This window comes from Eublepharis macularius, chromosome 5 (assembly GCF_028583425.1).
Source record: "Eublepharis macularius isolate TG4126 chromosome 5, MPM_Emac_v1.0, whole genome shotgun sequence".
Taxonomy (NCBI): Eukaryota; Metazoa; Chordata; class Lepidosauria; order Squamata; family Eublepharidae; genus Eublepharis; species Eublepharis macularius.
Genome location: NC_072794.1, coordinates 50,386,067 through 50,412,213, shown reverse-complemented (window position 1 = coordinate 50,412,213; position 26,147 = coordinate 50,386,067). Strand labels below are relative to the sequence as shown.

The 26,147-nt window shown below is 41.0% G+C and overlaps 2 protein-coding genes across 2 annotated transcripts in view; one reads left to right on the top strand and one right to left on the bottom strand.

The window, feature by feature from the left end:
• Positions 1 to 6,320, top strand: part of ABCA4 (ATP binding cassette subfamily A member 4) — a 165,086-nt gene extending 158,766 nt beyond the window's left edge. The window contains exons 45-49 of the mRNA XM_054979825.1: positions 69 to 203; positions 2,332 to 2,435; positions 3,025 to 3,117; positions 5,214 to 5,463; positions 6,198 to 6,320. Of these exons, the coding sequence (XP_054835800.1) occupies positions 69 to 203; positions 2,332 to 2,435; positions 3,025 to 3,117; positions 5,214 to 5,463; positions 6,198 to 6,320 (705 nt within the window). The remainder of the gene's footprint in view (positions 1 to 68; positions 204 to 2,331; positions 2,436 to 3,024; positions 3,118 to 5,213; positions 5,464 to 6,197) is intronic.
• A 1,414-nt stretch (positions 6,321 to 7,734) lies between these two features.
• The window catches only part of LOC129330326 (very-long-chain enoyl-CoA reductase-like), a 43,581-nt gene continuing 25,168 nt past the window's right edge, over positions 7,735 to 26,147 (bottom strand). The window contains exons 2-13 of the mRNA XM_054980356.1: positions 24,914 to 24,964; positions 24,556 to 24,607; positions 23,722 to 23,766; positions 20,811 to 20,914; positions 18,820 to 18,935; positions 18,597 to 18,702; positions 12,966 to 13,038; positions 12,828 to 12,871; positions 11,609 to 11,666; positions 11,042 to 11,130; positions 9,429 to 9,474; positions 7,735 to 9,338 (exon numbers count right to left, since the gene is read on the bottom strand). Of these exons, the coding sequence (XP_054836331.1) occupies positions 9,211 to 9,338; positions 9,429 to 9,474; positions 11,042 to 11,130; positions 11,609 to 11,666; positions 12,828 to 12,871; positions 12,966 to 13,038; positions 18,597 to 18,702; positions 18,820 to 18,935; positions 20,811 to 20,914; positions 23,722 to 23,766; positions 24,556 to 24,607; positions 24,914 to 24,964 (912 nt within the window). The 3' untranslated portion in view covers positions 7,735 to 9,210. The remainder of the gene's footprint in view (positions 9,339 to 9,428; positions 9,475 to 11,041; positions 11,131 to 11,608; positions 11,667 to 12,827; positions 12,872 to 12,965; positions 13,039 to 18,596; positions 18,703 to 18,819; positions 18,936 to 20,810; positions 20,915 to 23,721; positions 23,767 to 24,555; positions 24,608 to 24,913; positions 24,965 to 26,147) is intronic.

The window sequence follows — 26,147 nt, the reverse complement described above, 5'->3', positions numbered from 1 at the left end:
AGAGGATCAAACCCATGCTATTTTAAGTATCTTGAAATTCTTTTTGCATTCCTTTATTTTTTCCACAGGTAGCAGCATGGGGAATTCAGAAGCTTGGTCTCTTGACATATGCTGATCAGTTGGCAGGTACTTACAGTGGTGGCAACAAGCGCAAGCTCTCCACTGCCATTGCACTGATAGGCTGCCCTCCTTTAGTCCTTCTGGTAAGTACCTTGGTGGTAAGGAGATCGGGTAACTCACCAAGCACTTGGGGCCTAAATGCACATTATACAGCCCTTAGGTTGTGTCTCATATGGCCGCAAGGACTTTTAATCAGATGTGTGCTGCAAGTTCCCCAGGAGAGGGGGCTTCAGCCACCCACTTTTCTTAACCTGAAATGACTCTACTGGGGTAACCCTACATGTACCTCATCAGTACGTAAGGCTCCCCAATGGGGCAAACAGCACCTCTAGGCTGTTTCAGTTTGGGAAAACAGTACAGGGGGAAGTCTTAATTCCCCTCTCCTTGCAAGCTGCGATCTCAGTCCAAATTAGAGCCATGTGTACCTGAGAAGCAAAAATACCTGAAAAAGCACATTTGCTGACCCAGAACAATTGTGTTGGGTGGTTAGGCCCTCAGTACTTCATGTAAATCTGCAAGATATACCTCTAGATCCTTAGGCATGACCCACCCACAGAACTCTGGCAGCTTTTCCCCAAGGTTCCACATGTCTCAGTTTGCAAAATGTTTGCAGGCAGTTTTCCTACCATTTTAAGGCCCTTTTTCTAGGACCATGCTTTCCTTGGTATTTTCTTTTGTCACGGTTTGACGGAATGCTTCTTCTGCATTCTTTTGCATGTGAATGGTTAAAGTGCTCTGAGAAATCCCCCACTCATTCCTAGCTCCTCCCCCGAAGGTCTCAGCAGGGAATCATGCATGTGCAAAGTAAAAAAAAAAAATTGAAAGGGAGGCGGGCAACGACGACAAAATTGCCCGACCTCCCCTCCCAAACCACTTTTTTAATGAACTCTGGAGGCCATCATGAGATCTCAAAGTGAAAGGTAAGCGCTTTTGGGGAGTGTGTGTGAAAGCTGAGGTTTCGGAGCGACTCAGCAAAACACACACAATAAGTGGGAACCGGGCAGGAACGCCTGGCTGTGTGGAAACGGCCAAAGTTTTCCAGACTTCTGAGAAACTCTAATCTGGAGACTCTAATCTGGGACTCTAATCTGGAGAGATGGGTTGAGAGCCAGTTTGATGTAGTGGTTAAGAGTGATGGGACTCTAATTTGCAGAGCCAGGTTTGATTCTTCAGTCCTGCGCTTGAAGCCAGCTGGGTGACCTTGGGCTAGTCACAGTTCTCTGGAGCTCTCTCAGCCCCACCCACCTCCACTGGGTGATTGTTGTGGGGATAATAATAACATACCTTGTAAACCGCTCTGAGTGGGTGTTTAGTTGTCCTGAAGGGCGGTATATAAAGTGAATGTTATGATGATGATGATGATGATACCTGAGGCACATACTTTTCTGAATTAAATTTGGAGGCCCACTTACACACATACCCCAAGTTCACATTATGCCCTTAGAAGAGGCTGTCCCACATCTCTATGTGAGGTTGGTTCTAGCCATGCTTCAGAGGCCTGGGAATTCTGCTGCATCTCAACCATGGGAGAGATTTAACAGTCCACTCTCACAATAAGCTGCCTTACATTCAGTCAACCAAATGATCCATCTTATCCCTGTGTTTCTACAACAGCCCTCCAAGATCTCAGGCAGAAGTGTTTTCCTGGCCTAAAATCCTTTCCGAGGTCAGGGGCTGAAGCTTCTCTATGCAACCCTTGTGATCTTCCATTAAGCAGTGCCCTTTCCTGAAGTCACACAGACAAGCATCAGCTTTCCCGCTTCCCTACTCCATCTTTCGTTCATTCCACCAGTACTATTCAGAAAATAGTTATTGGATGCATGTGTAATTTACACAAACTCCAAAATGGCATCAGCTTCCCCCGCCTTGCCAGTTTCCTCGTTCTTATGAATGCTTCCGATGGGAAGCCAGTGATTGGCTAGAGAACACTATTTATCTAAGCTGAACACACATATGGTAGAGAATCAGTGGCTAGAACAGCTATCTCCAGCAGTTCCATAGAGGACCTTGTACCAGTTAAGAACATTGCAGTATGCCATCAGAAAAAATATCTACATGATTGCTTCTTTGTTGTCTTAGCTGCTTGTATAAATAGTCACCTGTCTCATTTTTGGCCTGAAAAAAGAATTCTTTGATAACAATAAAAGTTCATTGGTAGATAGTTGTAAATATTTTTTTATCATCTTCATTACTATTATCTTGTTCTTCCAGGATGAGCCAACTACAGGAATGGACCCTCAGTCCCGACGTTTCTTATGGAACTCGATTGTCAGTGTGATAAGAGAGGGAAGAGCTGTGGTTCTGACCTCACACAGGTAATGCACATCACTCACATACAATCAGCAGTGGAATCCAAGACTTTGTTCTTGCCTGTGGCCAATTATATATTCAGAGTAAGCACATGGTACAGTCCTCTTGGAAACAGAGTATTCAACATGTTAAAAACTTGCTGAAAGTAGAAAACTAGCACATCGGGGGAATCCTTCTTAACCTTCTCTCTGAAGTGCTAGCATTCTGCATTCAAGAAACATTGAAAGACTTCCCCCTTCCTGCCTGTCTTCTGCTACGAGATAAACTGTTAAAACTAAATTTGTGCGCGGGGGTGGGGTGGGGATGGGTGTCAAGCCCAAATCCTGAAGTTTCTCCACATAGCTTAATCTTGAACAAAAATGAAACACCTGAGAATGTGAAGCAGAAGCTACTGATCCTCATCAGTTTTGTTCTTTAGTGAAAGAAGCAACTAGTTTGCAAAAACAGCTGAGCTTCATGGCAAGGTCAAGATAGAACACAGTGGAAGGTTTGTTGTGTGTGGTTGGGTCCAGTACAAACTATTTGTACATACTAGGACTGCAGGTCTTTTTTGCTGTAATGCTAAAATGGTGCATGATCTTTGTTTTCTACCAGCATGGAAGAATGCGAGGCACTCTGTACACGCCTGGCTATCATGGTTAAAGGGTCTTTCAAATGCCTGGGGACTATTCAGCAACTCAAATACAAGTATGTTCAAAGATTTACGTCTCATGTTTATATAATTATGAATTACTTTTCAATGAGGAAAACATGGCGAGTTATTGTTGCGCTGGGCACAATTCACTGAGAGTCTCTTTTGCAAGACCACACTACAGTATGTCTTTAGGGACATCTCTGCATCACTAACAGCTGTTTAATTGTTGTGGTTTCCCCCACTCTACCCCAAGAATCCTGGAAGTGTGTAGCATTGTAATGTGACTGAGAATTCCCTAGCCCCATTTCAAAGTTTTCCATTTTCTAGCATTCCCTGGGAAGAGAGAATGTCTGGTTAGACTATTTTTTGTGGGATACACCTACACCAAAGGAGTAATTCAGTTGCTTATTTTCTAATTCCAAATCTGTGCACTTCAACAGTTGTGCTAATTTAATGGTAATAACTGTATCCGGATAGTTACTGTTTACTGCTTTATTACCTTGTACAGCTGAAGACTGCAACAAACATAAAGGCTATTTGGCTCATTACAGCCATATTACAGCATCATATTACAGAACCCTGTACTCACAGGGTTCTCCCCACCACTGCACTTTGTTAATTTGTTTTATTGTTTGTATATTGATTTTAGTTCTTGTTTTTATAGATTTTAACTGTTCACCACCCAGAGCCCCTGGGGATGGGCGGTATATAAATTGAAATATAAATCAATAAAAATAAATAAATAAAAATACCCAAAATTGTCACTGCACATCAATCTGTGTCACTCTTGCTGTGACAAAACACAGTTACAATCTTTTGTTTTCATTGCATTTCCTCCCAAGTATCTTAACACACCAAATAATAATTTTACAGGATATATTAAGAGTATTAATACCACTTTTACCTTACTTGTTAAAAATAATAAAATGGTTAAATATTTACCAGCCTTCAATTGAATCCAAAAATCTCATGCCTGACAGTCAGCTCCCTCTGCTGGTTGATGAGGCCAACCTTGAAAGAATAGCTTTCATTAAGAAACAGGAACAATAGAAAAAAGAGGGGTTTTGTGAGTAATTTAGAATAAGTGGGACTAGGGCTGTGTGCTTTGGGTGTTGCTTCAGGTAAAGTTACCGAAGCAACCTGATTCGTAATGCTTCGGTATCCCCCAAAGCAAAGCATTCTGAAGCATTCGCTGCATTGCAAGCAGCGGTGGGATCCTTTAAACATTAACCCCCCCACCTCCCCCGCCACCGACCTTGCGGTGGCTCCAGCCCAGCTCCTCTGCCACCACCACGCTGCCGCCCGAGCCTGCGGGGTGGTGGGGAAGGCCGGAGCTGCCTCCTCCAGCTCTTCTGCCCCTCAAATCGCCACGGTGTGCCAGTGCCGCAGCGGCCATTTGAGGGGCAGGAAGGGCTGGAGGAGGTGGAGAATATTCACTTCTGGTCTTTTGCACAAAAATTATTTCATCTCGTGACATTACAGCTATATTACAGCACCAATTTATAGATAATTGAGCTAACTGAAATCAACAAGCTTAACAATATCTAACTTTGATCCTCAAGTTAGCTCATCCCAGCCACTCCCAAGGGCCAATTTCATGTCAAGGAATGCCAATAAACGTGGGGCAACTTGATGATCAAATGCTGAACAAATAGTTCAGTTTACTGAGTTCACCAAACATCAAGTCAACCCTTATGCAGAACTGATACGGGGTTGTTTAGTTACTGAATTTACACTCTCTCTCTCCTGTACAAGTGGCTCTAAGCAACTAACAATACACAACTGTACAACTTTTCTATTTTGCCATGCAATTGCATACAAAATAGTTATTGATGGCTGGCGTTTTTTTGTGTATGGTTTTTCTGCATCAGCTTGTTTTCAAGTGAACTCCCAGAAAACAGCATGAGACCCTGATACAATCAGGCCACTAGTCTGTCTAGTATTGTCTACTGTAACTGGTAGTGGCTCCTAGAGGTCTTTCTCATCATCTAAATGTCTAGACTTGAGCCTGGGACCTTCAGGATACTAAATGTGTATATTCTGCCACTGAACTATATGGCTGATAGAGGAGTGTTTCAATGAGAAGTATCATCCATTGTTCAATGAGAAGTATAACCCGTCAGTATATAAACTCTGGGTTATTTTACAGATATGGAGATGGCTACATTGTTACCATGAAAATCAAGGCCCCTAAACCTGGATTGCCTCCAGATCCAAGTTTAGCTGAGCGGTTCATACAGCTGAACTTCCCAGGCAGCATACAGAGAGAGAAGCACTACAACATGCTTCAGTACCAGATATGCGCCTACTCCCTGGCCAGGATCTTCCGATTAATTCTCTCCAACAAGGAATATCTGAATATTGAAGAATATTCTGTCTCACAAACTACTCTAGATCAGGTAAGGTAAAACCCATGGAAAGTGTAAAAACCCCACCTAGGAAATGCAAATGTTTGTTAATCAAGTATCTTAAAGTTTTGAAAATGATTGACAAGCAACGTTTTGGCAGTTCTTTATAAAGGTTATATATGCTTTAATATTTCTAACCAGTATGCCTTAATTGCATAGGGGGACTTGTACTGCAGTCGTAAACAAACTTACACTCTTTTAACCCACTGACTTCATTGTAGTTAGAAGAATGTAAGGGCCAAACTACATGTTATTTTTTTAAAAAAATGTTTTTTGATGAGTTGAGTTAGGGTTCCCCAAACTCGACTCACTTTCCCTGAATCACACAACTGCTGCAGAGAAAGGAAGATCTTTAAGAGGGGAGTTTAGGGGTGCAAAGCCTGGAGATCTGACAAACTGTATGACAAGTGATAACTAGGGTTACCAGCAGGCCAGGAGAAAACATCCTGTCCCTTTAACAGGCTTAATTGAATGTTATTTACCTCCATGCCAGGAAAGCTTTAACTCCCCATTTCCAATTACTAAGACTGTATTAAAGGGACAGGGCATTTTTCTCCAGTCTATTGACAACCCTAAGCAGGGAATCACTTTTCCAAGCTTGACAAAATGGAATTAGGATTCATCCACATTCTTGATGTTCACAGAGCCTCTGGATTCCTTGCATCCGTCCTTAACAGAATTGAAGGCAATTCTGATGACACACCTCTCTGCTTTTCTTCCCATAGGTTTTTGTGAACTTTGCTAAACAACAGATGGAGGATGAGGAAATTCCTCTCCACCCACGCGCAGCTGGTGCTAACAGAGACGTGAAGGTGACCCCTGCTTTCTCTCGGCAGACAAAAGCATAGAGGAGCTCTGCAACAACTGAAATGGGGGCCTTCTCAGCTGAGGGTCCTGCCATGCTGGAATTCTCCAAACATGGAACAAGCTTTTCACAAACACAGTAATTAAGCATAGTACTACCAGTGGAGAACAATAATAGGATCAGATGAAGTAGGCTTTGATACAAAATGGTTTGATACAAATAGAGATTAAGGTTTGGTACAAAATCACTTGTGTGTGTGTGTGTGTTTGTGTGTGTGCACCTTTGAAAAACTGAGTATGCAAGTCCATCATTTCCACCAGAAGCAACTGTTTTTAAAGTCATGCTGTAGCAGTTATGTTTTGGACCAGACTTGCTAACAATGATGAACTGTGTTTTTTTTCTGTCCTGCCAAAACCTGGGCAGGCACTGGCTATGGCTAAAAGGCCAATGAGTTCGCAGGGATCCGTGGCCAGCTATGGAATTGTGAGGTTTTATTGCTGCAGGAAACATTTCTGTTCCCAAAGTCTTACGGGCATTCATGGTTCACCTCTGCTAGTTTATAACTCTAAGTTGTGAAAACCTATCAGCATTTCGGGTGAGAATTCCAAAGCTTGGCTACTACTTAAATTCCATTTAGGCCCAGTGATGCATTCCAGCGGTTGGGTTCACATGTGTGCCATTTCCCCTACATCTGCTGGTGGAGGTTTGGATTTAGCCTGTAGCTCTCGTGCTGTGTGTAACTCTCAGAGAAGTCATTAGGAAACCCACGTGCAAGACATCCCCAAAGTACTATTACTTTTCACACCATTTCTCAAATATAGTTAGCAGGAACATCTCGTTCTTCCAGTAAGCACTTTAATCTCTAGTTCATTGAACATCTGTTATCACTGGGTTCTATGCTTTGATGCTTTAAGCACTCTGGGGAATTGTTGAGCTATATGGCCAGGGAATTTTTAAAAAATAAATAAATAGCATTTTGTTTTTTTAAGTCACCATATGGGAGACTAGTACATTAACAGCGAAATCCTAAGCAACGTTACTCCAGTTTAAGCCCATGGCCTTAGACTGGAGTGACTCTGTTTAGGATTTCACTGTAAGTCCTAGTAATCTGAGTGGTGTGATTGCTGCTGGAAGGGAAACTGTGTGTGTGGAAAATCATGTGGGAAACATCTGAGGAACTGTCTTACCATAGGATCTGGGAAGCTTTTCACCAAGCCAGGGCAACATTCTTTTTGAGCGGCTGCACAGGTGTGATAAAAGACTTCTCCGTACCCCTCTGCTGTATCAGTGGAAAGGTGCTCACCCACTACTTCCCATGTGAGTCTCTTTACCAACAGCCATCATATTACAAAGAAAGTATAGTTCATTAGTCACCTTGAATAATTTTAATAGAAAGACTTCTTATAAATGTGTATAGGAATAAATCAATTTCAACTGTACCTTAAATCAATAATTATGATTTACTGTTTTCCATTAACACCTGTTACCATGTCCCAAACCATCCCTTCTCAGGTACAGTATGCTATGTGAGAAAGACTTATGGGTTATGTATATATTTTATGTCTGTGTACATGTATGTTTTTATCCTCCTTTGGATTTTTTAAAAAACTTAAGTGAGATACTAAACAAAAATATTATAAAACTTCACTGAGTCTTCTACTGCTATAATAATATGGACTGAATTTAAAATATACATTTGAATTTATTGCATATTGTCTCTTTACAAATAGTTGCAAAAAATTTTCTATACATCATTTCTAGAGAAATAAATCTTGTCAGGAAACAGTCAGAGCCCCCCTTTTTTGTTAAAGTCTAAAATAAGTACTTAAAAGTGTGTTTAAGACAATAGTGCATTAATTTCTCGGTATGATTTGCACAGAGCCTTCTCAAAACTGACTTAACTCTCTATGGAGAAATACATTACTGGAGGATTCAATATTTCCTTTGACACATGTGAAGACAAGTATTCTGTTTACGACTATGGCTGAGGCCCCTTGTTTAGATCATACGTGTGTTGCCCAGAAGTAAATCCCTCTAATTTGGGTCTTACTCCCAAGTAAGTGAGCACAAGATTGCAGCACCAAATGTTTTCCGATAATAAGAAATGCAGACAGAATAAACACGTGATATACAGTACATCGTAAGCATAGTTACATTCTTCTAACTCGACTATAATCAATGGGATTCTTCTCCACTTGAGAGTCCTCTTAGAACTTCCAATTGTGGGGAGAGAGGCATATTTGAATACCTCTCCCCACATAAGAGACTTTCTGAGTGTAGAAAGCAAGAATATTGGTCAAAGGGCCAGGCTAGAACCTTTCTTATTCTTCATGTGATAGTTCTCTCTGTACAGGAAATTTCTTATAAGGGGAATGTTCACATGCACGACCCCACCTTGCAGTCTGAAATGGTATAATCCCAACAGGACTATGTGTAAATTGTTCATGATTCTCAGACCAATTCTTCTGTCCATGTAAGACCTTCAGTTATGTCATAAGCAAGCTGCCATTTTTTCTGCTGACTGAGGTAGTCCAATCAACTTTCTTTCCTGTGGCTTTGGATATGTCTTCTTTAACAAGCCTGTTTGTGGAACTTCAGGCTATGACATGATAAACTTTCATGCTTCTCTTTGCCAGATGTATACAGACAGTGCCTTCTCTCAGCAGCAGACAACATCCTGACAAACCAGGTGTAGTTAGTCTTGAAAGACCTTATTGCTAAAGAGGCAATAGGAAAATGGGAACCAAAACCGCTTCTTGCAAATTCAGAAATGCAAGGAGATGGGGCCACTGAGCCCATGGAATTTCTCACTGTAGAGCAGATTCAGCATGCACCAGGAATACCTCACCTAAATTATCTTCATGTCATCTCCCACGGCCTGTACTTGTGTCCATAATAGCTCACCAGCTTTGCTTCTTACAGTCAGTATAAAGCTACAATAAGAAAGGAACGATAGACATTCGAAGACTAGGATAGTCCTTAAATTCTCTTAGATAAGTGTAATGTTTGTCTCTTGCCCAGACAGTCAATTGAATGAAACAAAGCAAGGTGAATAATCCCACTACAAAAGATAAAGAAAGAAAGAAAATATTTATAAAATATACTAGTGAGATTAATACCCCCAAATTTTAAAACCAAGAATACTATTCACCTGGAACGCACTGAGTCATGATAGTAAAACCAATCCACGTCCCCAGCTGTAATAGCCAAGAAAATTCAGAACTATTTCACATGATTAAAACTGCTACCACAACTAGTCCTTTAAATAAAAAATACATATCTATTTCTAATATCAGTTTGTACAAACAAGATCACTTTGATAAAAGAACTGAAATGCAGTCATGCATACAATCTGCAAAAAAATCATGTGTGTGGAATGTGGAGCATGATCCTCGGGGCCATGTAGGATTCCAATTGGACCTTTCTGCACCCAGGGCAGACTTACAAATCCTTTGCCCTTCAATTTTTGAGGGAGGGGGAGTTATTTTTTTTATATATATTTCAATTTATATACCGCTCATCCTCAGGGGCTCTGGGCGGTGAACAAGTTAAAATCAATAAAAACAAGAAAACAACAATACTAAAATCAACATACAAAACAATAATGAAATAAATTAACCAAGTGCAATGGTGGGGAGAACCCCCACCCCCACCCCAAAGGTGGGAGGCCGACATGGCACCGCCCCCTTCAACCACCGAATGCCTGGCGGAACAGCTCTGTCTTACAGGCCCGGCGGAACGATAATATGTCCCTAATATGTTGTACAACCCTTCCAGTCTCCCACTGGAATATTCCCATTTCCACAAACCTCCCCACTTCAATACTAACATACTGATTTAATTCTCTTAATTTACTAACTTTTGGGTTTTAATTTTTTTTTAACAATTTTATAGTATCTTAACAAGTATGTGTTTATTGTCATACTGGCCATCGTGCCATGCTACATAGTGTCTACTTATGTTCTGAAGGACTGAATGGCTTATTCTCTACAAATGCTACTATGGACATCGCTACACATTACATTTTCCACATGTCCTCCCCAGATCTACCCTGAGGACTGTCAGTCAGATGACAGCTGCAAGTTCCCTATTGGGAACTGAATTCCCAAACATAAAGAGGCTTGATTCTGAGTGGAAGTCTGTCTACACGAGACATCTTACACAAGGACACTGAAGTGTAGGGAGACACAATGTTAGCTGGGAAGTGTAGTTTTAAAAAGAGCCAAAGTCTCCGTCAAGTTCACCTCTTTACACAAGAGTAGTTTAAAAAAACAGAGCTGGCGAAGATCGCTCCTCAGAGGGTTTGTTAATTTCGTCTTCACTTCCTCAAAGGCTGTCAATTTTACCTTCCCTTCTTCAGCCTTGTGCTACCATGACCATATTCCTGACCAGAAATAGCCTGGGGGCTGCATGTGTCCTGAAGGAAGACGGGTAGGTTTCCCCAGGTTGGGAAAATGGCTCAGGAGGGAAGCCTAATACCTCTTCTCACTTAGTGCCATAGTCTCAATCTGAATCAGGCTTGGGGGGCATGTAAAAAGTGTAATGCGTACTTAACCCCCAAATGCACCTTGTATGTTGTACACAAACCAGGACATGACTATTGCTTACAGATTTGACATTTTTATTACACATGAATTAATCTTGCAGCATGCAATTCAAGCTCTCAGAAGTTCCCTTTAGGCTTATTACCACTTTAAATGTATATCCATCAAGCAAGGCCTAAATCTTATAAAGATACCTGCTGTGCTGATTAAAAATACATACCTCATAGGTATAGTTAGGGCAGGATACAAAATAGAATAGCCATGTGAAAGGATTCTTTGTTGGATAAGGGATCTTACAAGTCTTGGATCCTAGAGTTAAAAGATCCACACAAATTTAGAACTATTACAAATTTGTAAAGAAAAATTATGCTAGAAAAATAATCCAGATGTCCATTCCTGTCCCATGAGGCTCAGTATATGCTAATTTGAATAATCTGGAGCTACCTGCTATTTACTTAATTTCTGATAGATGCATACTTTGGCCAGAATTGTATAGATAGATGGGGTGGAAAGAAGAACTCATTTATCAGGAACACTCATTTAAGCAACACTCGTGGAGGTAAATCTGCTATCTGGTTAAGCAACCCTTGTGATCTAAAATGAGGTCACTACAGGCCTAGCTGCCTAGGTGATTTTCAGCAGTGCATTGTAGGATAGTGAATTCAGTCGAGAGCAGTCAGACTCTCTCTTACGAGGGGTTTTAAACAGTGCAAACTCATCCTATTGTATTTCTGTTCACATTCAAAGTAACTTTAAAAAAATTAGAAACCAAGAACTCAGCTTTTGCCATCTTTTCTCAGATTACTAAGTGCAATGTGGATAGAAAAGTTTCCAGCTTCACATGTCTGTAATGAGAGAGAGGAGGGAAAAAACTACAGTTACTACAACAACAAAGATTGCTTTAAATAAAGAAGGCTCTAAACATATTTTCCCCAATCCAGCAAAGGAAATCCGTAAAGAGAAACAGCATTCCATGTATGTAGCCATTATGTACCTTATCCACAGTGCAATGCTCATCTGGGCTCCACGGAACTGTTTGGTTTGATGCTCATCAGAACATATATTGCATGCATCTAATTGTCAGTCACCAGGGCTGACTGGGATCATTATCTCTCAATGGCTGAAAGAAAGGCTGTTTTTCAGATGGCCCACTTTCTGCACTGGCAGTACCAAAGGAAAAATACATTTTGTTCAGATCCATTAAATCAAGACCAAACTAGACTCACCCATTAGATGTTTCCTCAGGAGAGGATCACAGAAGTGAATTAACCACCCCTCTTCTGAAATAGTCAATCATTGCTTCATTTAAAGGGCTGGGTGCATGCAGATGAAATCTGCTTAAAATCTAGTTTAGGGGTACTGGTGTGTAACTAATTTAGATGGCAATGTTTTATCTGGTACTGTTTTTTTTTGTTAAGTGCTGATGCTCATAGATAACGTTATGCCAATTTCCACCAATTCCTCCTGCAGGACTTGGGAGAGCCCCTCTCCCCCTTCATAGGTGCTGGTACCTAGTACTGGTTGAATACCACTTCAAAAAAAAAACCCTTATTTTATCAATATGAATGGCACCTGAATCCAGTGTATGCTCCAATACAAAATAATAAATATGCCCCCTTCTCTAAATCAATGGTGAGAACTCCATGTAAACATAGGAACTGCCACACCCATAAGAATTCAGCAGATTGACCTTTATGTAACATCCAGGGTTTCATTCAGCAGCCTTTTCAGCTGTATTCAGCTCCTTATCTGAGGTACACAGACAACATAAACTTCCTAGGCTTTTTCAAACTTTTTGGAACCCTGCAAAAATTCATATCTATGCCATTAAGCTGATTCATATCTATGCCATTAAGCTGATTCATATCTATGCCATTAAGCATATCTATAGCCATTAAGCTATGCCATTAAGCTAAATTTCCTAAGCCACTGAGAAATATTTGCTTGTGAATACAATAAAAGACATTTCTTGCAATATTATATGTTTAAGTCAGCATTTTACTTACCAGACACATGATGAGAGCAAAAGTGACCTGTTTTTGTCCGTAGGCTACAAAATAAAATATTTGTGAAGATCACATTTAGTGCTCACTTAGCACTCTAAATGAAATGGTTAAATGATGTTCACTTATTTTGCTACTTACAGGGTGGTGTGTAAAGAGGATGGTTGATGTAATAAGCAAGCCAGGCAGCAAATCCCCAGTAGTAGAAACAGTTCTATTAAAAAAGCAGTTATATATGTATTAATAATGTATATAAGACTAATACCATTATTTTACATATATAGCAAGGAATCATCTGTTACATTCTATTGTGACCAAGAAACTAAATGCAGGAGAAAGTTATGCAGATAGGAGTTTACTCACATCTCAGTGGCTCCCATTAAATTCTATGCAACAAAATAAACATGGTAAGTTGGCAAGACAGTTGGAGAAACCAGCTTACTCTAGAAAACAGGGGTAGCCAGGGACAGACTTAGACCCTATTCGAAGCACACATTTTTACTTTCTCCCATAAAAGTAAATGGCTGTCATTTACACAAATGGAACAAAGTACTGCTGACTGACAGCCAAGCTACAAGAGATGAATTACACGAGGACATGCACATGAAGGAAATCGCAATGTTAGCTGGGAAGCTGAGTTTTAAAAGATCAGAAGGCTTTGTCAATTTCCCCTCTCTACAGAGTCAGGGAGATCCCTGCTCAGAGGGTTTGTTAATTTCTTCTTTGTCTTCAGAAGGCTCCCTCAGTTTCACCCAAGGGGAAGCTGCTGAATTGGAATTCATACGTAAATTTGATTCAGTCAGGCTTGGATTGAATAGAGACTATGAATGGTTATCTCATTATCAGAAGTAACTGATTTCATTATCAGTAGCCAACTGATCCCATTATCAGAAGCTACTGATTGCATCTACTCCCCCCTCCCCTCTCCACCTATATATCTGACCAATTTCTTCTTACCCTCCACGCATCTGATGAAGAGAACTGTGATTCTTGAAAGCTTATGCTACAGTAAAGTTGGTTAGTCTTAAAGGTGCTACTGGACTCTTTTCGATTTTACCTCCCCCTCTAGGAATCAAAGAGGAAATTAACAAACCCTCTGAGGATCTCCTAGAGAGACATGGATCTCCCTGCCTCTGTAGAGAAGGAAAATTGACAAAACCTTCTGAACTCTTTTAAAACTCAGCTTCCCGGCTAACATTGCGACTCCCTTCAAGTTCATGTTCTCGTGAAATTCGTCTCTTGTAGCTTGACTCATAGGTGTTCCTGGAGAATCCTCCACTGGGTGGTCTTGCATTCGCTGACAGGAAATTCAATGGCATGCAAGAGTGAAATATGCCTCTGTGAGCAGAATACATAGAGCCAAGTTATGCTTTCCTGTCCTTTTTTAAGGTCCTTGAAACACAGGGGCCATCCTTGCCTCTTTGATGGCCATTTTGTTACTAAACAAAAAAAAACCCAATTATTGATTGATACAGCTGTTTTTCAATCTATTGCTTGTTAACATTTTGCACCAATAATGCCAAAAAACAGAGTATACAAATGTGGAGGTGGGAAGGAAAGACATAAGCAATGTTTTTAAGTGAGAAGAAAATCACATTTCGGGTGGGAATGATTCACTGCACACATCACATTAGTTAATTTTTAAACTACAACCTGGTCCCTTCCCCCATGGTTCTGATGGGCTGCCTTTTAAAAACAAGTTCTTAATGCGGCATTTATGCACTTACATGCATTGATGTTAATCACAAACATTAATTTTTAAAAACTTATGAAACCAGCTGCAAAATTGCACAAAGGGATGGGAGTGTACTGGCGATGTTATGGTCACTACTCAATCTCTGCCCTCCACAGCCAGTTTTCCCCTTGTTTACACAGAACCAGTTTGGTGTAGTGGTTGAGTGGCAGGACTCTAATCCAGAGAACCAGGTTTGATTCCTCACTCCTCTTTTCAGAGCTCGCTCAGCCCCACCCACCTCACAGGGTGACTACCGTGAGGATAATAACAACACACTTTGTAAACCGCTCTGAGTGTGGCATTAAGTTGTCCTGAAGAGCGGTATATAAAACAAATATTCTTGTTATATTGTCGAAGGCTTTCACAAACGGAGAACGATGGATGTTGTGGATTTTCCGGGCTGTATAGCCGTGGTCTTGGCATTGTAGTTCCTGACGTTTTGCCAGCAGCTGTGGCTGGCATCTTCAGAGGTGTAGCACCAAAAGAGATCTCTCAGTGTCAGTGTGAAGAAGATGTTGGCAGGTAATTTATATCTACTCAGGAAAGTGGGTTTGGGCTGAGTCATCCTATAGGAGTTTCCCATGGTGTGGAATGCTAATGGAGGGAGGAGGTTCTGTATCCTGAGGAGGTTCTTTTGCATATCAAGCACCAATCCATATGCAAAAGAACCTCCTCAGGATACAGTGACGCCTCCCTCCATTAGCATTCCACACCCTGGGAAACTCCTATAGGATGACTCAGCCCAAACCCACTTTCCTGAGTAGATATAAATTACCTGCCAACATCTTCTCCACACTGTGACACTGAGAGATCTCTTTCTTTTGGTGCTACACCTCTGAAGATGCCAGCCACAGCTGCTGGCGAAACATCAGGAACTACAATGCCAAGACCACGGCTAGACAGCCTGGAAAATCCACAACAACAAAATATTCTTGTTGCTGTTATTATTATTAAACCTTCACAAACTGGTTTTTCAGAGCTCTCCCAGAACAAAAACAAGAGGCAAGTTTGTACTGACCATGCCACGAGTAACTAACCCCCAGCTACAAAAATAGGTTGTCTGTTTTCTTTTTGTTTTGCTTATCTATGGAACATATATTGGGCAACAACTCCTCTCTTCAATTGTGTGTTACAAAAAGACAGAGGCTTATTTTCTTGCCTATGTCCTAGGGGGAAAATGAGTTACCCCTGTCTATGAATACTGATGGTCTCATCATTGCTGATGTACTTTAGAGACTTAAAATCTTTTTAAAGGAAGTATCTCAAGAGTTGGATCTGGTCCAGCGGAAAATGCTGTAATTAATGTGAACAGCCATATTTAAGGAACATACATGATTTACTATAAGAATGCAATCAAAGCTGAACAGCAAAGGTTTCTAGAGTAAGCACCCTTTGCTTCATCTGAGATCAATAGAAGTAATTCAATAACGGGCCAGGTGCCACAGAGCAGCTTATTATTCAGGCACATTGTCATTAAATGTGCGCTTAATGAGAACAGCTACTTACTAAGAGCACCTAAAGTGCTATCAAAGAAATGGATCCAACACCTCTACCAGGATTACGGAGAAGCTGTGGTCTGCAAATGTATCCGCTATGCAGTCTGTATTAATAAATAAATGCAATCTAAAAGGGAGTAGGCCCATAGTTTGGCAACATAGCAACAGCTTTGCATACAGAAGATCCCAACAGCTCGGAGTTAAATAGATCAGGTAGCAGCTGATGGGAAAGACCGTCTCTCACCATATATGCCCCAGAGGGTGCTTCGGTCAGCCTGTAAAAATCTACTGGTGGTTCCTAGCCCCAGGTAGGCTTGCCTGGCCTCAACCACAGACAGGGCCTTCTCGGTCCTGGCCCCGATCTGATGGAACTCTCTGTCTGTAGAAACCTGCACCCACCAAGACATACTATCCTTCTGTTGGGCTTGCAAAACAGAGTTGTTCTACCAGGCATATGGTTGAGGCTGGGGTATAGGTGTGCCTTCCTGCCAGCCTCCTGTCTGGGGTGGTGGTGGGGGGTGGTATGACCCCCTCCAAGTTTCCATCAGTGAGATCATGCTATTCTCTCCACCTCCTGCCCATTTGAAATGTCATCGGGGCTTGGTATATGGAGGACTGTCATCTAGAGTTTTATTATTGTATGAACTTATGTATGTTTTTAATTTAACTTTTAACTATTGTTACTTTGCTGAGAGCCCGTTCGCAGGGAGAGTGGACTAAAATCGAATAAATCAAATCAAGAAGAGTCCTTGGAAAGCTGCTACTAGTTAGGGTAGACAATACTGACCTTGACAGACCTAAGGCAACACTATGTGATTTCATATAAGAACTGGTTCACATGTTTGTCATCCAGAAATATTGTGTGCATGATGGGACTCTGCATATGCATCCCATGAGACTTTTTGCTCATAAAACGGTTGAAAAGATCACAAAAATCCAGAGACCCATTTAGGCATATGTTTAATGCATATGCCCCTTCTCACATTCAGTTTTTTCAACTGCTGGTAATTAGACTATTAATTTTAGTTCTTACAAGCCAGGCATAACAAATCAAGGCGGCAAAAAATCAGAGTAATAACTAAATATATTTTGCATAATTTCCATTAACTAACAAATACTCACTGTCACGAAGCCCTTTTCATATAATAGGAATTGCTAATGATATCTATAATACATAATGGGTTGGATCCAGACTAAACTGGCAAATTTCCACCAATTCTCCATTGACACTGCAGACCACTTCCCCCCCTTATGTCCTTCTTCTGGGTCTCCTATCCCCCCAAGGGAAGCACCACAAGGATCAGTGGACTGCAGTGGGAGGGGGAGGCAGGAAATTTCTATTCAGCTGTTGCGCAGCGCAGGAAGAGGAACATTTAAATCCCCCACTCAGCTGCTTGTCATGGACACCCCTGACAAGTGGCTGAGTGAAGCAGGCCAGGGTGAAATGCCCTTCTCCCTGCTGCTGCACAGCAGCAGGGAGAGGGGCACTTCACCCCCGACTCAGCCACTTGTCAGGGGTTTCCTGACAAAGTCTCCCCCGCTCCCTCCAGCCGGCTGGAAGGAGGGAGACTTTGACAAGGAGGAGGTTCCCCACACCATTTGCAAGCGGCATGGGGAACCTTCTTACCTTCAGAGTCTCCCCTCTTCCCTCTAGCCAGCTGGAAGGAGGGAGACTTTGAAGGAGGTTCCCCACGCCATTTCTTCCCTTCCAAGTCTCCCCCCCTCCAGCCGGCTGGAAGGAGGGAGATTTTGAAGGGAAGGTGGTTCCCAACGTCATTTGCAAATGGTGCAGGGAACATTCTTCCCTTCCAAGTCTCCCCTCTCCCTCCCACGAACAGCCAACCACGAACATGTTCGTGAACAGGGTCATGTTTGTGGTTGTTCGTGTTTCCCTGTTCATGGATGGCAACGAACAATGAACACCGTGTTCGGTTTTTTTCCTGTTTGTGCCCATCTCTATAGAAGAGCGCAAAAGGCCAGAAAGAAGGAGACAGAGCACCCATGTAGCATGTGTCTGAGGGTATAAACAAATATGGCGAAATGCAGAGGAGGAGGCAGGTTGATGGAAGTTTCTTGTACACCACTCTGAGATCCATGGAGGAAAGGCAAGATAAAAATGGACTAGATTTGTAGCACTGGGTACAACTATGGCCTTTGGGGATGACCCTGAGGAACATGGTTTTGATCCAGCAGCATGAACAGACGAGAACTAGACTTGACACAGAGCTGCTGCTGAAAATGGCAGCCCCAAGTTCTTCCTCCTCTTGTCATAATATTTAGACAGTTATTTGGGTCATAATGTCATTACATTCTAAGTGTGCTAAGTGGACACAGAGGCATCACACATTGTAGTAGTAATGAAAAAATACAGAAGAAATTAGAGTGCTGAGGTGCTAAAAAGTGCGGTGTTAGAGGTTTGCAGTATGAGTGGAGGTACCTTGCCCTAAAAACTGCACCAAACATGTGACTAGTGTGGGGCTGTGAGGAGTGGCCAGATTGAATTTTATACAAGGGCTGCAAGTAGATTTTGTGACAATTTACCTTAACAATACTCCTCAGTGGCATAGTCCCATGGGAGAACCGATGAACAAATATTGTTTCAATCAACCTTTTGATGTAGTGGAAAGAATGGCAGATACATGCCAAGCTAGAAACAGCAAGATAAAAGCATTTCAGAAAGCTAAAGAGACAAATACAGCAAGACATTTGGAAGAAAGTTATAAAACCCAAGAATTAACTCCTCTAGCCTTGAAATACGACTTACTTAACTACTGGATGCCGGCTCGAGGTAAACCTGTCATCCAGGCCATAGATAAAAGGCATGCGGAAATAAAACACAAAATAGATGAACAACGGACCTGTATATTCTATCAAAAATACCTGCAAAAGAGAAAAAAGCTTATTAGAAGCCCTTCACTGTCATTCTCAGCTCTACTGCATGTCAGCAAAGGAAGAACTAAACCAGAGGCAAGTCATGGCTGATCTCTGTGTACCAGCAATATATGCTATTTCCTTAATCAATATGGATATTGATTAAGTACTTGCTATGTCAAAATCTCCATACATCACCACTTTCCATCCACCTCTCAGTGCATGGCAACATGGGGGAGGGACAAAGGAAAGACAATTCAACAGAAACCAGCACCTGTGAGCGTCAGGCAGCATACGGGAACTGGAAGCATCAGGCATTTCATGAACAGTTGGGGCAAAAACCTCAATGCATGAATTCTGTTGAACATGATAACTTGAATAATTTATTTTAAAGCTATTGCTTGTTTCAACTTTCATGATACGAATTCCACATTATTCTGAGACATTCCTAAGCATTAAAGAAGTGATAACACCACCTACAGATCACAACTATTTCCTGTGCACAGCTTATGCTGTGACATTTTCTCTGTACTTCTGCAGGTGTCGTGTATCTTAGGCTTTTAGTATTATTTCAACCCTGGCACTACACACAACCCACAGTGCTGACTGCATGCACAGTATCGGCCACAAGACTCAAAGAAAAAGTAAAAAAATCCCGGCGCTGCTATGGAAGTTTGCTTGGCCAGTCCACACACTCTCACCTCACAGGGTTATTGGGTGGATAAAATGGTGGGGTGGAGAATGATGTAAGCCAATTTGGGACCCCCCCCCCCAGGGAGAAAGTGGGGTATAAATAAAATAAATAAATAAATACAATAAAAATTTTGGCTAGAAGCCCCCTCACTCTATGTATAAAGCTGCATGAGGGTGAAAAGAGGAGTCAAAGGCACATCTCTTACACACAGCAGCCAAACTTAGAGTGAACTACTGCTTATGCAAAGGGCTCAGCATAATTCTCGCTTTAGTAACTCCTTACACTGAAGAGGTGTCTAAAAAGCAAAGTGCTGGAATAAGAGGATCTTACGTAATTAATTTTGCTTACTACTTCAGAAGTTCCAGCTTGAGAAGTTCCTAAACGACTCCTCAAGTATTTGACTATCATCAGACAGAATCCAGCTGCTGCTTTCCTATGGAAAATTTCTGTAGTTTAAGCAGTAATTACATCTTTATGATTTACATATTTTATGGATTGCATATAGGACTGTAGCTAGAAACTCTAAACATGGAAGGATAGAATTCTACAATCTTGAGTTTGCTTGTCTCACCGCAGAAGAACTGCATAATACTCAGTAAATATTACTTCTTACCCAATCAAATTAGTAGGCTTGCTATTCCTACCTTTTCCTGGCATTACATTTTTGCCTTTAATAGCTGCAAAACAGGCAGAAATTCACAATGCAAACGTTTCATATTGCTGCATCTTTGGACTAGGAAATATTTCCCAAGCTTTGCCAAGAAAAAGACCTTGTTCCAGTTACGAAAGCTCCGGTTCCACAGGAGTGGCTCAGGCAAGCGGAATTTCCTTGGGTTCTCTTGCCTTAATTCAGAAGGATGGCATTTCCTCCCTGCCTTTGATTTTTGTTGTATTCCTAAAAATCACTGCTTCTACTAGGCCTGTTTCTTCATGTTGCTGAGCAACCACTGCTGCCTTGCAATGTATTTGCCTGCCAAGTTTGTGAGTCAATGATATTTTTTTTACCCTTGTAGTTGTAATCTTAGATCAACTAACCAACCCCTCCCCCCCAAAAAGGGTTACTGTTGGTTTCGGTGGGAAAAACAGGAAGCACGAGGGAATCTCACAGCAATGTGAAAAAAGACAGTCGTGCAAGGATTAAATCAAAGTGACACATTTATTAATTAAATGTCTCAGCCTGTGACACTTACCATAGTCCATCCTATTTGAGGTCCTAAATCTTTAAAATATAATGTGGCAGTTGTGCCAACAAGGAGTAGTTGAAGGCTTTCTTCATCTCGCAATGATTTACCTTCTGTGAAGAAGAGAGGAAAAGTTGTGGTGCTTATCATGAGAAGATGAGAACTGAAACACGTAACTCCTAATCAAAACATGGATTTTCGTACACACATTGCCAGTGGTTTTGATACTCTTGTGTTAGTAAACCCTGTCTTGAAATAAATCTTCTAGTTAAATTTAACTCTGTATCCACTTGGAGGAGTATTTAACTCTTTTCCCAGTTCCCTATATAGGGCCAGCTTCAGAGGGTGTTGAATTTGTGATTTGCTAAGGCTCAAGACCGGAAATTTCCACTACCACCATTTAAACAGTATCACCATTCTCATTTGGCACGAAAAAGAATTCTCCATTTGCATGCCCTATTTACCAGTCATAATTATCAGTCATTATTATCTGCTTTGGCCAACAGCATCCACTCTGTCAATAGGTGCTGAGTTATAGCTTGGTCTTCTTTGAGTGGCTCCGCAGATTAGACACAGAGCACATACCTCGCAGGCAGGCAGTCACAGGTTTAACCTGTCCCAGTATCTCTTGATAAAAAGATTTCAGGTGTTGGGCATGGAAAAGGTCCCCTTTTTCCTTAACAGCAAGGAGGGCTACTGCCAGCTAGAGCAGCTAACACTGCGCTAGGCAGATAAATAACCTAACTCTGTATTAGGCAGTTTTATATACTCCTGTGAGAGAGTTTTTAACATGCTCTGTGTTTAACACTCATAGTTCTGTATTTATAATTGCTGAATGTAGCTGCTTCCACAAAAGTGTTCTCCTGCAGTACTGAAGGACTGTATGTTGTGGAACCTCACATATACTTCCACAATAAGGTGGAAGTATTGTTGTGGTTCATGCCCAATATAGTGCCACTAAATCCATATTAAAATCCTGCAAGGCAATACCTCCCAAACTGCAGGATCCTAAAGATAATGCATCTGAAGATACAAGCTTTATGCTGGAATAAAAGTTAGTTTTGTAAAATGTTATTTATCCTAAATAGACTTATGTCTGTTTGTTGCAACAGAATTGAATTGCTATTGATCATTTAATCATTTCTTAACCTCATTTCTGCTTTAAGATTGCACCATTTTTTAAATTGCTCAATCATACTATTTCACTACCGTGCAACAATGGAACAGAAAATAAATTAAAGATCCATGTTTACTAGTGAAAAAATACCACCACCCAAAAGCTTATGGTCCCCTACTCCCATCATTAGTACAAGTGGCCTAATCATTTTCCTGATCTTTTTCGTGTTATGATCCAATCATCTGCTATCAACCTCACTGTCATACAGCTACACACAATTAAAATAACAAACACTAATTAAAATAACAAAAATGCATCATTTACAAACAAAACCCCCAACAAACCTACTAATTCATGCTTTTACTTGCCTTCCATCATTATAGAGATTAAGCTTTAATTAATAATTTATTGAACTCATTTCCACTATGCAATCTTTAACATTTATTCTTTATTCTTAACATTTATTCATCTATCAGTTGCTCAGTTTCCATATTGCAAATGGAGAGAACCACAAACAATAATTTAAAAATTCCACAAGGCCCTTTAATTAAACATTTTCCCTCTTTGCAATATCATGCTGCATAAAAAACAATAAAGGGAAGGTGCTGCATTGCAGGATATTTTAAAATGGCAGTGCAACCACACCACTGCAATTACACCATCAACCTGACTGCTCCTCTTGGACTGGTGCACCATTTTATCAGTCCACAATGGACAGTCTACCGCCATTCCATTCAAAATAAAGCATGTTACCATGAACCTAGTGTTGTGATCAAGCATATTAAACTGGCCAGTGAGTCACCTTTTCAAATCCAGCACTGGGGAACAGAACAGGAAGGAGAGGGGGCAGGGCCATAAAACCATTTGCTCAGCCAGTCACCTTCTGGGAGATGTTTGTCAACTGACAACCTGGGATAAATAATTGTATGTGGTTCAAATGTTTTGGTACCATAAAAAAAACAGAGAGGCAAGGAAGACATGACATGAGAGCCTGCTAGCCATGGCAGCTGGGAGAGAGGCTGGATTCAGGAAACTTGTTTCCCCTACCCTGTTTGGGAAGAGAGGTTACAAAAGACCATGTAGCATGTGCCGATCTGGTGACATTCTGGGAGTAGAAGACAGAGGATATGAATGGTGGGCTTGCTTCCCTCTCTCAAGCACCGGACACCCATCCCAACAGGGTACTACATGGGAACTCTCAACATGGTAGTTAGACAGTAGCAATTCCCTGTTTTTTTCCTTTGTTCTACACAGCTGCAAACCTTGTGCAAGGCAACTTTCTAAATCCTGTATGTTCTCTATATTCTGTAGTCTGCTATAGTTCAATAAAGACCTTTCTTGGTTAAGACAAGCTGTGTCAAGCCTCCTCTGTGTGCCTTCTGATCAGTCACTTGCTAGAGCTCTGCACATGCTCAGAGATGCAACAGTTTCCCAACAGCTGGTGCAAAGGACATGCTTGGTTAGTTGGGGTAGTGGTGGCACTACCAGGAAAAACTAGGGATTGAGAGATGAAGGAAGAAGCCCTCCCTTCCAATCCTGACACCAAGTCTGAAAAAGGATGGAAAGATAACACTAGACTGCAATGGCTTGGCAGCAATGCCATCTGAATTCTCCACAATAATAATGAATGGTGAAAACAATAGTGGTGATAATTCCAGGCAAATGGCTGGTGGAAAAAAACCCTGGAGATTTGTGTTTATACCCAGGGACTAGTATTTATTCCATTTTGAATTGTACAAGAAAAATGGATGATGAATGAATAAACAACAACAATATATCTGACTAGTAAGTACTAGTACTTACGGGGTTCAAGTCTTATAGACTGCCTTGCTGGATACCACTGAGGATCTGCATGAGATATAAAAAATGTAAAAATATATTACTATTAAAATTATAATAATTTTTAAATAATAAAAAGTCCACTCAATTGCCTAGTGATTTACAGCAAAATTCTAAATCAGTCAAGAAACTGCACAGAACGGCAATCAAGCCCACCCAGGTATGATGTACCGCTGGAACTGGAAGATCCTCTAGCATCCCTGGAGATTCCCAGTGTAGCACACTAGAGGTGTGCATTTGGATATAGTGGAGCTGAAATTAAACCCTAAATTAGTTATTTCAAGTTGTCTCAAGGATATCAGAAATGACTCAAACACTCCCATAATTTTGTGAGTAATGATAAACTATCTCCTGGAATTTTGGGAGCATTTCATGGGTGTGCAGGAGTGGGGTGGACAAGGATGAGGCAGCTCCCAGAAAATAGCTGTTGGGTGGCACATGTGCCCTTTAAATTTTAAAGAGCCATTATCGTCTATGGGAAGATCTGGCCTCCAAACTCAGCAGGCCAGGTCTACCCCCACCTGAAAATAACAGCTCTTTAAAATATAAATGGCATGTGCGCCACCAAACAGCTGCAGGGATCATTGAACGAAGACCTGGTCATGAAAGCTAGGTGTACCACCCATCGTAACTAATGGCCCCATTATTTTAAGTTCAGTAATGAGATAGTTAAATTTATGCCTTTGTGTAAATACAACCATAATTTGTACATTTTGCACATACTCAGTGCATCACTATTATTTTTGAATATTTTTAAACATATATATATATTCATTCTCTGAAAGTAGGTTCACTTACATAATTTATGGAACATCAGTCTGATATCACTTATTGTGGCATGTGGCTCAACCTAGGGCACAAACATATTTTCAGTTGGAATGCAGACATTCAAAGAGGGCTTTCAACCTGATTGAGTCCAAATAGTTCTATAATACAGGGAAATATCAGGTTAGCCATCCTACCCACAAAATAACGTTAATGTAATAAATAATATTAATGTAATGTAATAATAATATAAATAATATAATATAAATAATAAATAATAATGATACTGTCCCACATCACAAGGTTATTCTTATTAAGATAATGTAAGAAAGCACTTTGAATACTTCAGAAGTGATACAGAAATGCGTAAAAAAGCAACTATGTAATTTACCTTCTCAAGAAAGCATAGCTGCTGTTTTGTCTTCCAATCGAGGATTTCTACCTACAGAAAAACACCAAACCAGTTATAACACTCTCACAATGATATCCATAGATTCCAAAGTGCAGCAGATGATGCCAGGACTTGGTAAAATGATAGGTTTCTGTGTCATGTTTGGTAGGTAAGAGCTTGTGCAAACTTCTTTCGTTTTGTTTCACAGAAAGTTAAATGAGGTTAATATGATCTCTGGTATCACTGCAGAAAGATGATGGATTGGAATCAGACTGGTGGAACGGCTAGGAATTGTCCATGTGTCCTGTTATGCTGAATGCTGGTTCTAATACGGGGGGGGGGGGGAGCGGGGGGGTGCCGTCAAGTTGCAGCCAACTTATGTTGATCCCGTAGAGTTTTCAAGGGAAGAGATGTTCACAAATGGTTTGCCATTGCCTACCTTTGAGTACCAACCGTAGACTTCCCTGGTGGTCGCCCATCCAAGTACTTATTAGGGTAAACCTTGCTTAGCTTCCAAGGTTAGACAAGACTGGGCTATCCAAGTCAGAGCTCTAATATAGATATAAAGTATTAAAACCTTGTTATGTTCAAAATGAGAAAGAGCTCTCCTGTCTCATCCATTCCATATGCTGTTTTAATCTATTTCTATATTGTGTACCAATGTGATAAAACAATGCCACGATGTATTTTCCAGAGCTATTTCTAGCATGGGGCACTGTCCAGCACTGCCTTAACACCACAATGTTCCAGGACAACTCTCCAATCAGGACAAAACATTGGCTTGCAACATCAGCAAGCTATCAGTATCAACTGCAATAGCTTGTAGTGTCAGCTTGGTACATCATTGGAACTCCATCCTGAAAACTGATTTGTCAAACCAGAAAATTTTTAGAATACAACAGCAAATAACTTTTGCCGCTTGAAATAACATTTGCCACTTGAGAGCCAGTTTGGTGTAGTGGTTAAGAGTGCGGGACTCTAATCTGGAGAGCTGGGTTTGATTCCCCACTCCTCCACTTGAAGCCAGCTGGGTGACCTTGGATCAGTCATAGCTCTTCCAGAGCTCTCTCAGCCCCACCCACCTCACAGGGTGATTGTTGTGGGGATAATAATGACCTACTTTGTAAACCACTCTGAGTGGGCATCAAGTTGTCCTGAAGGGTGGTATATAAATCAAATGTTGTTGTTGTTATTAAACAAATAACTCTACTAAGGCTAAACTTTAATAACATGC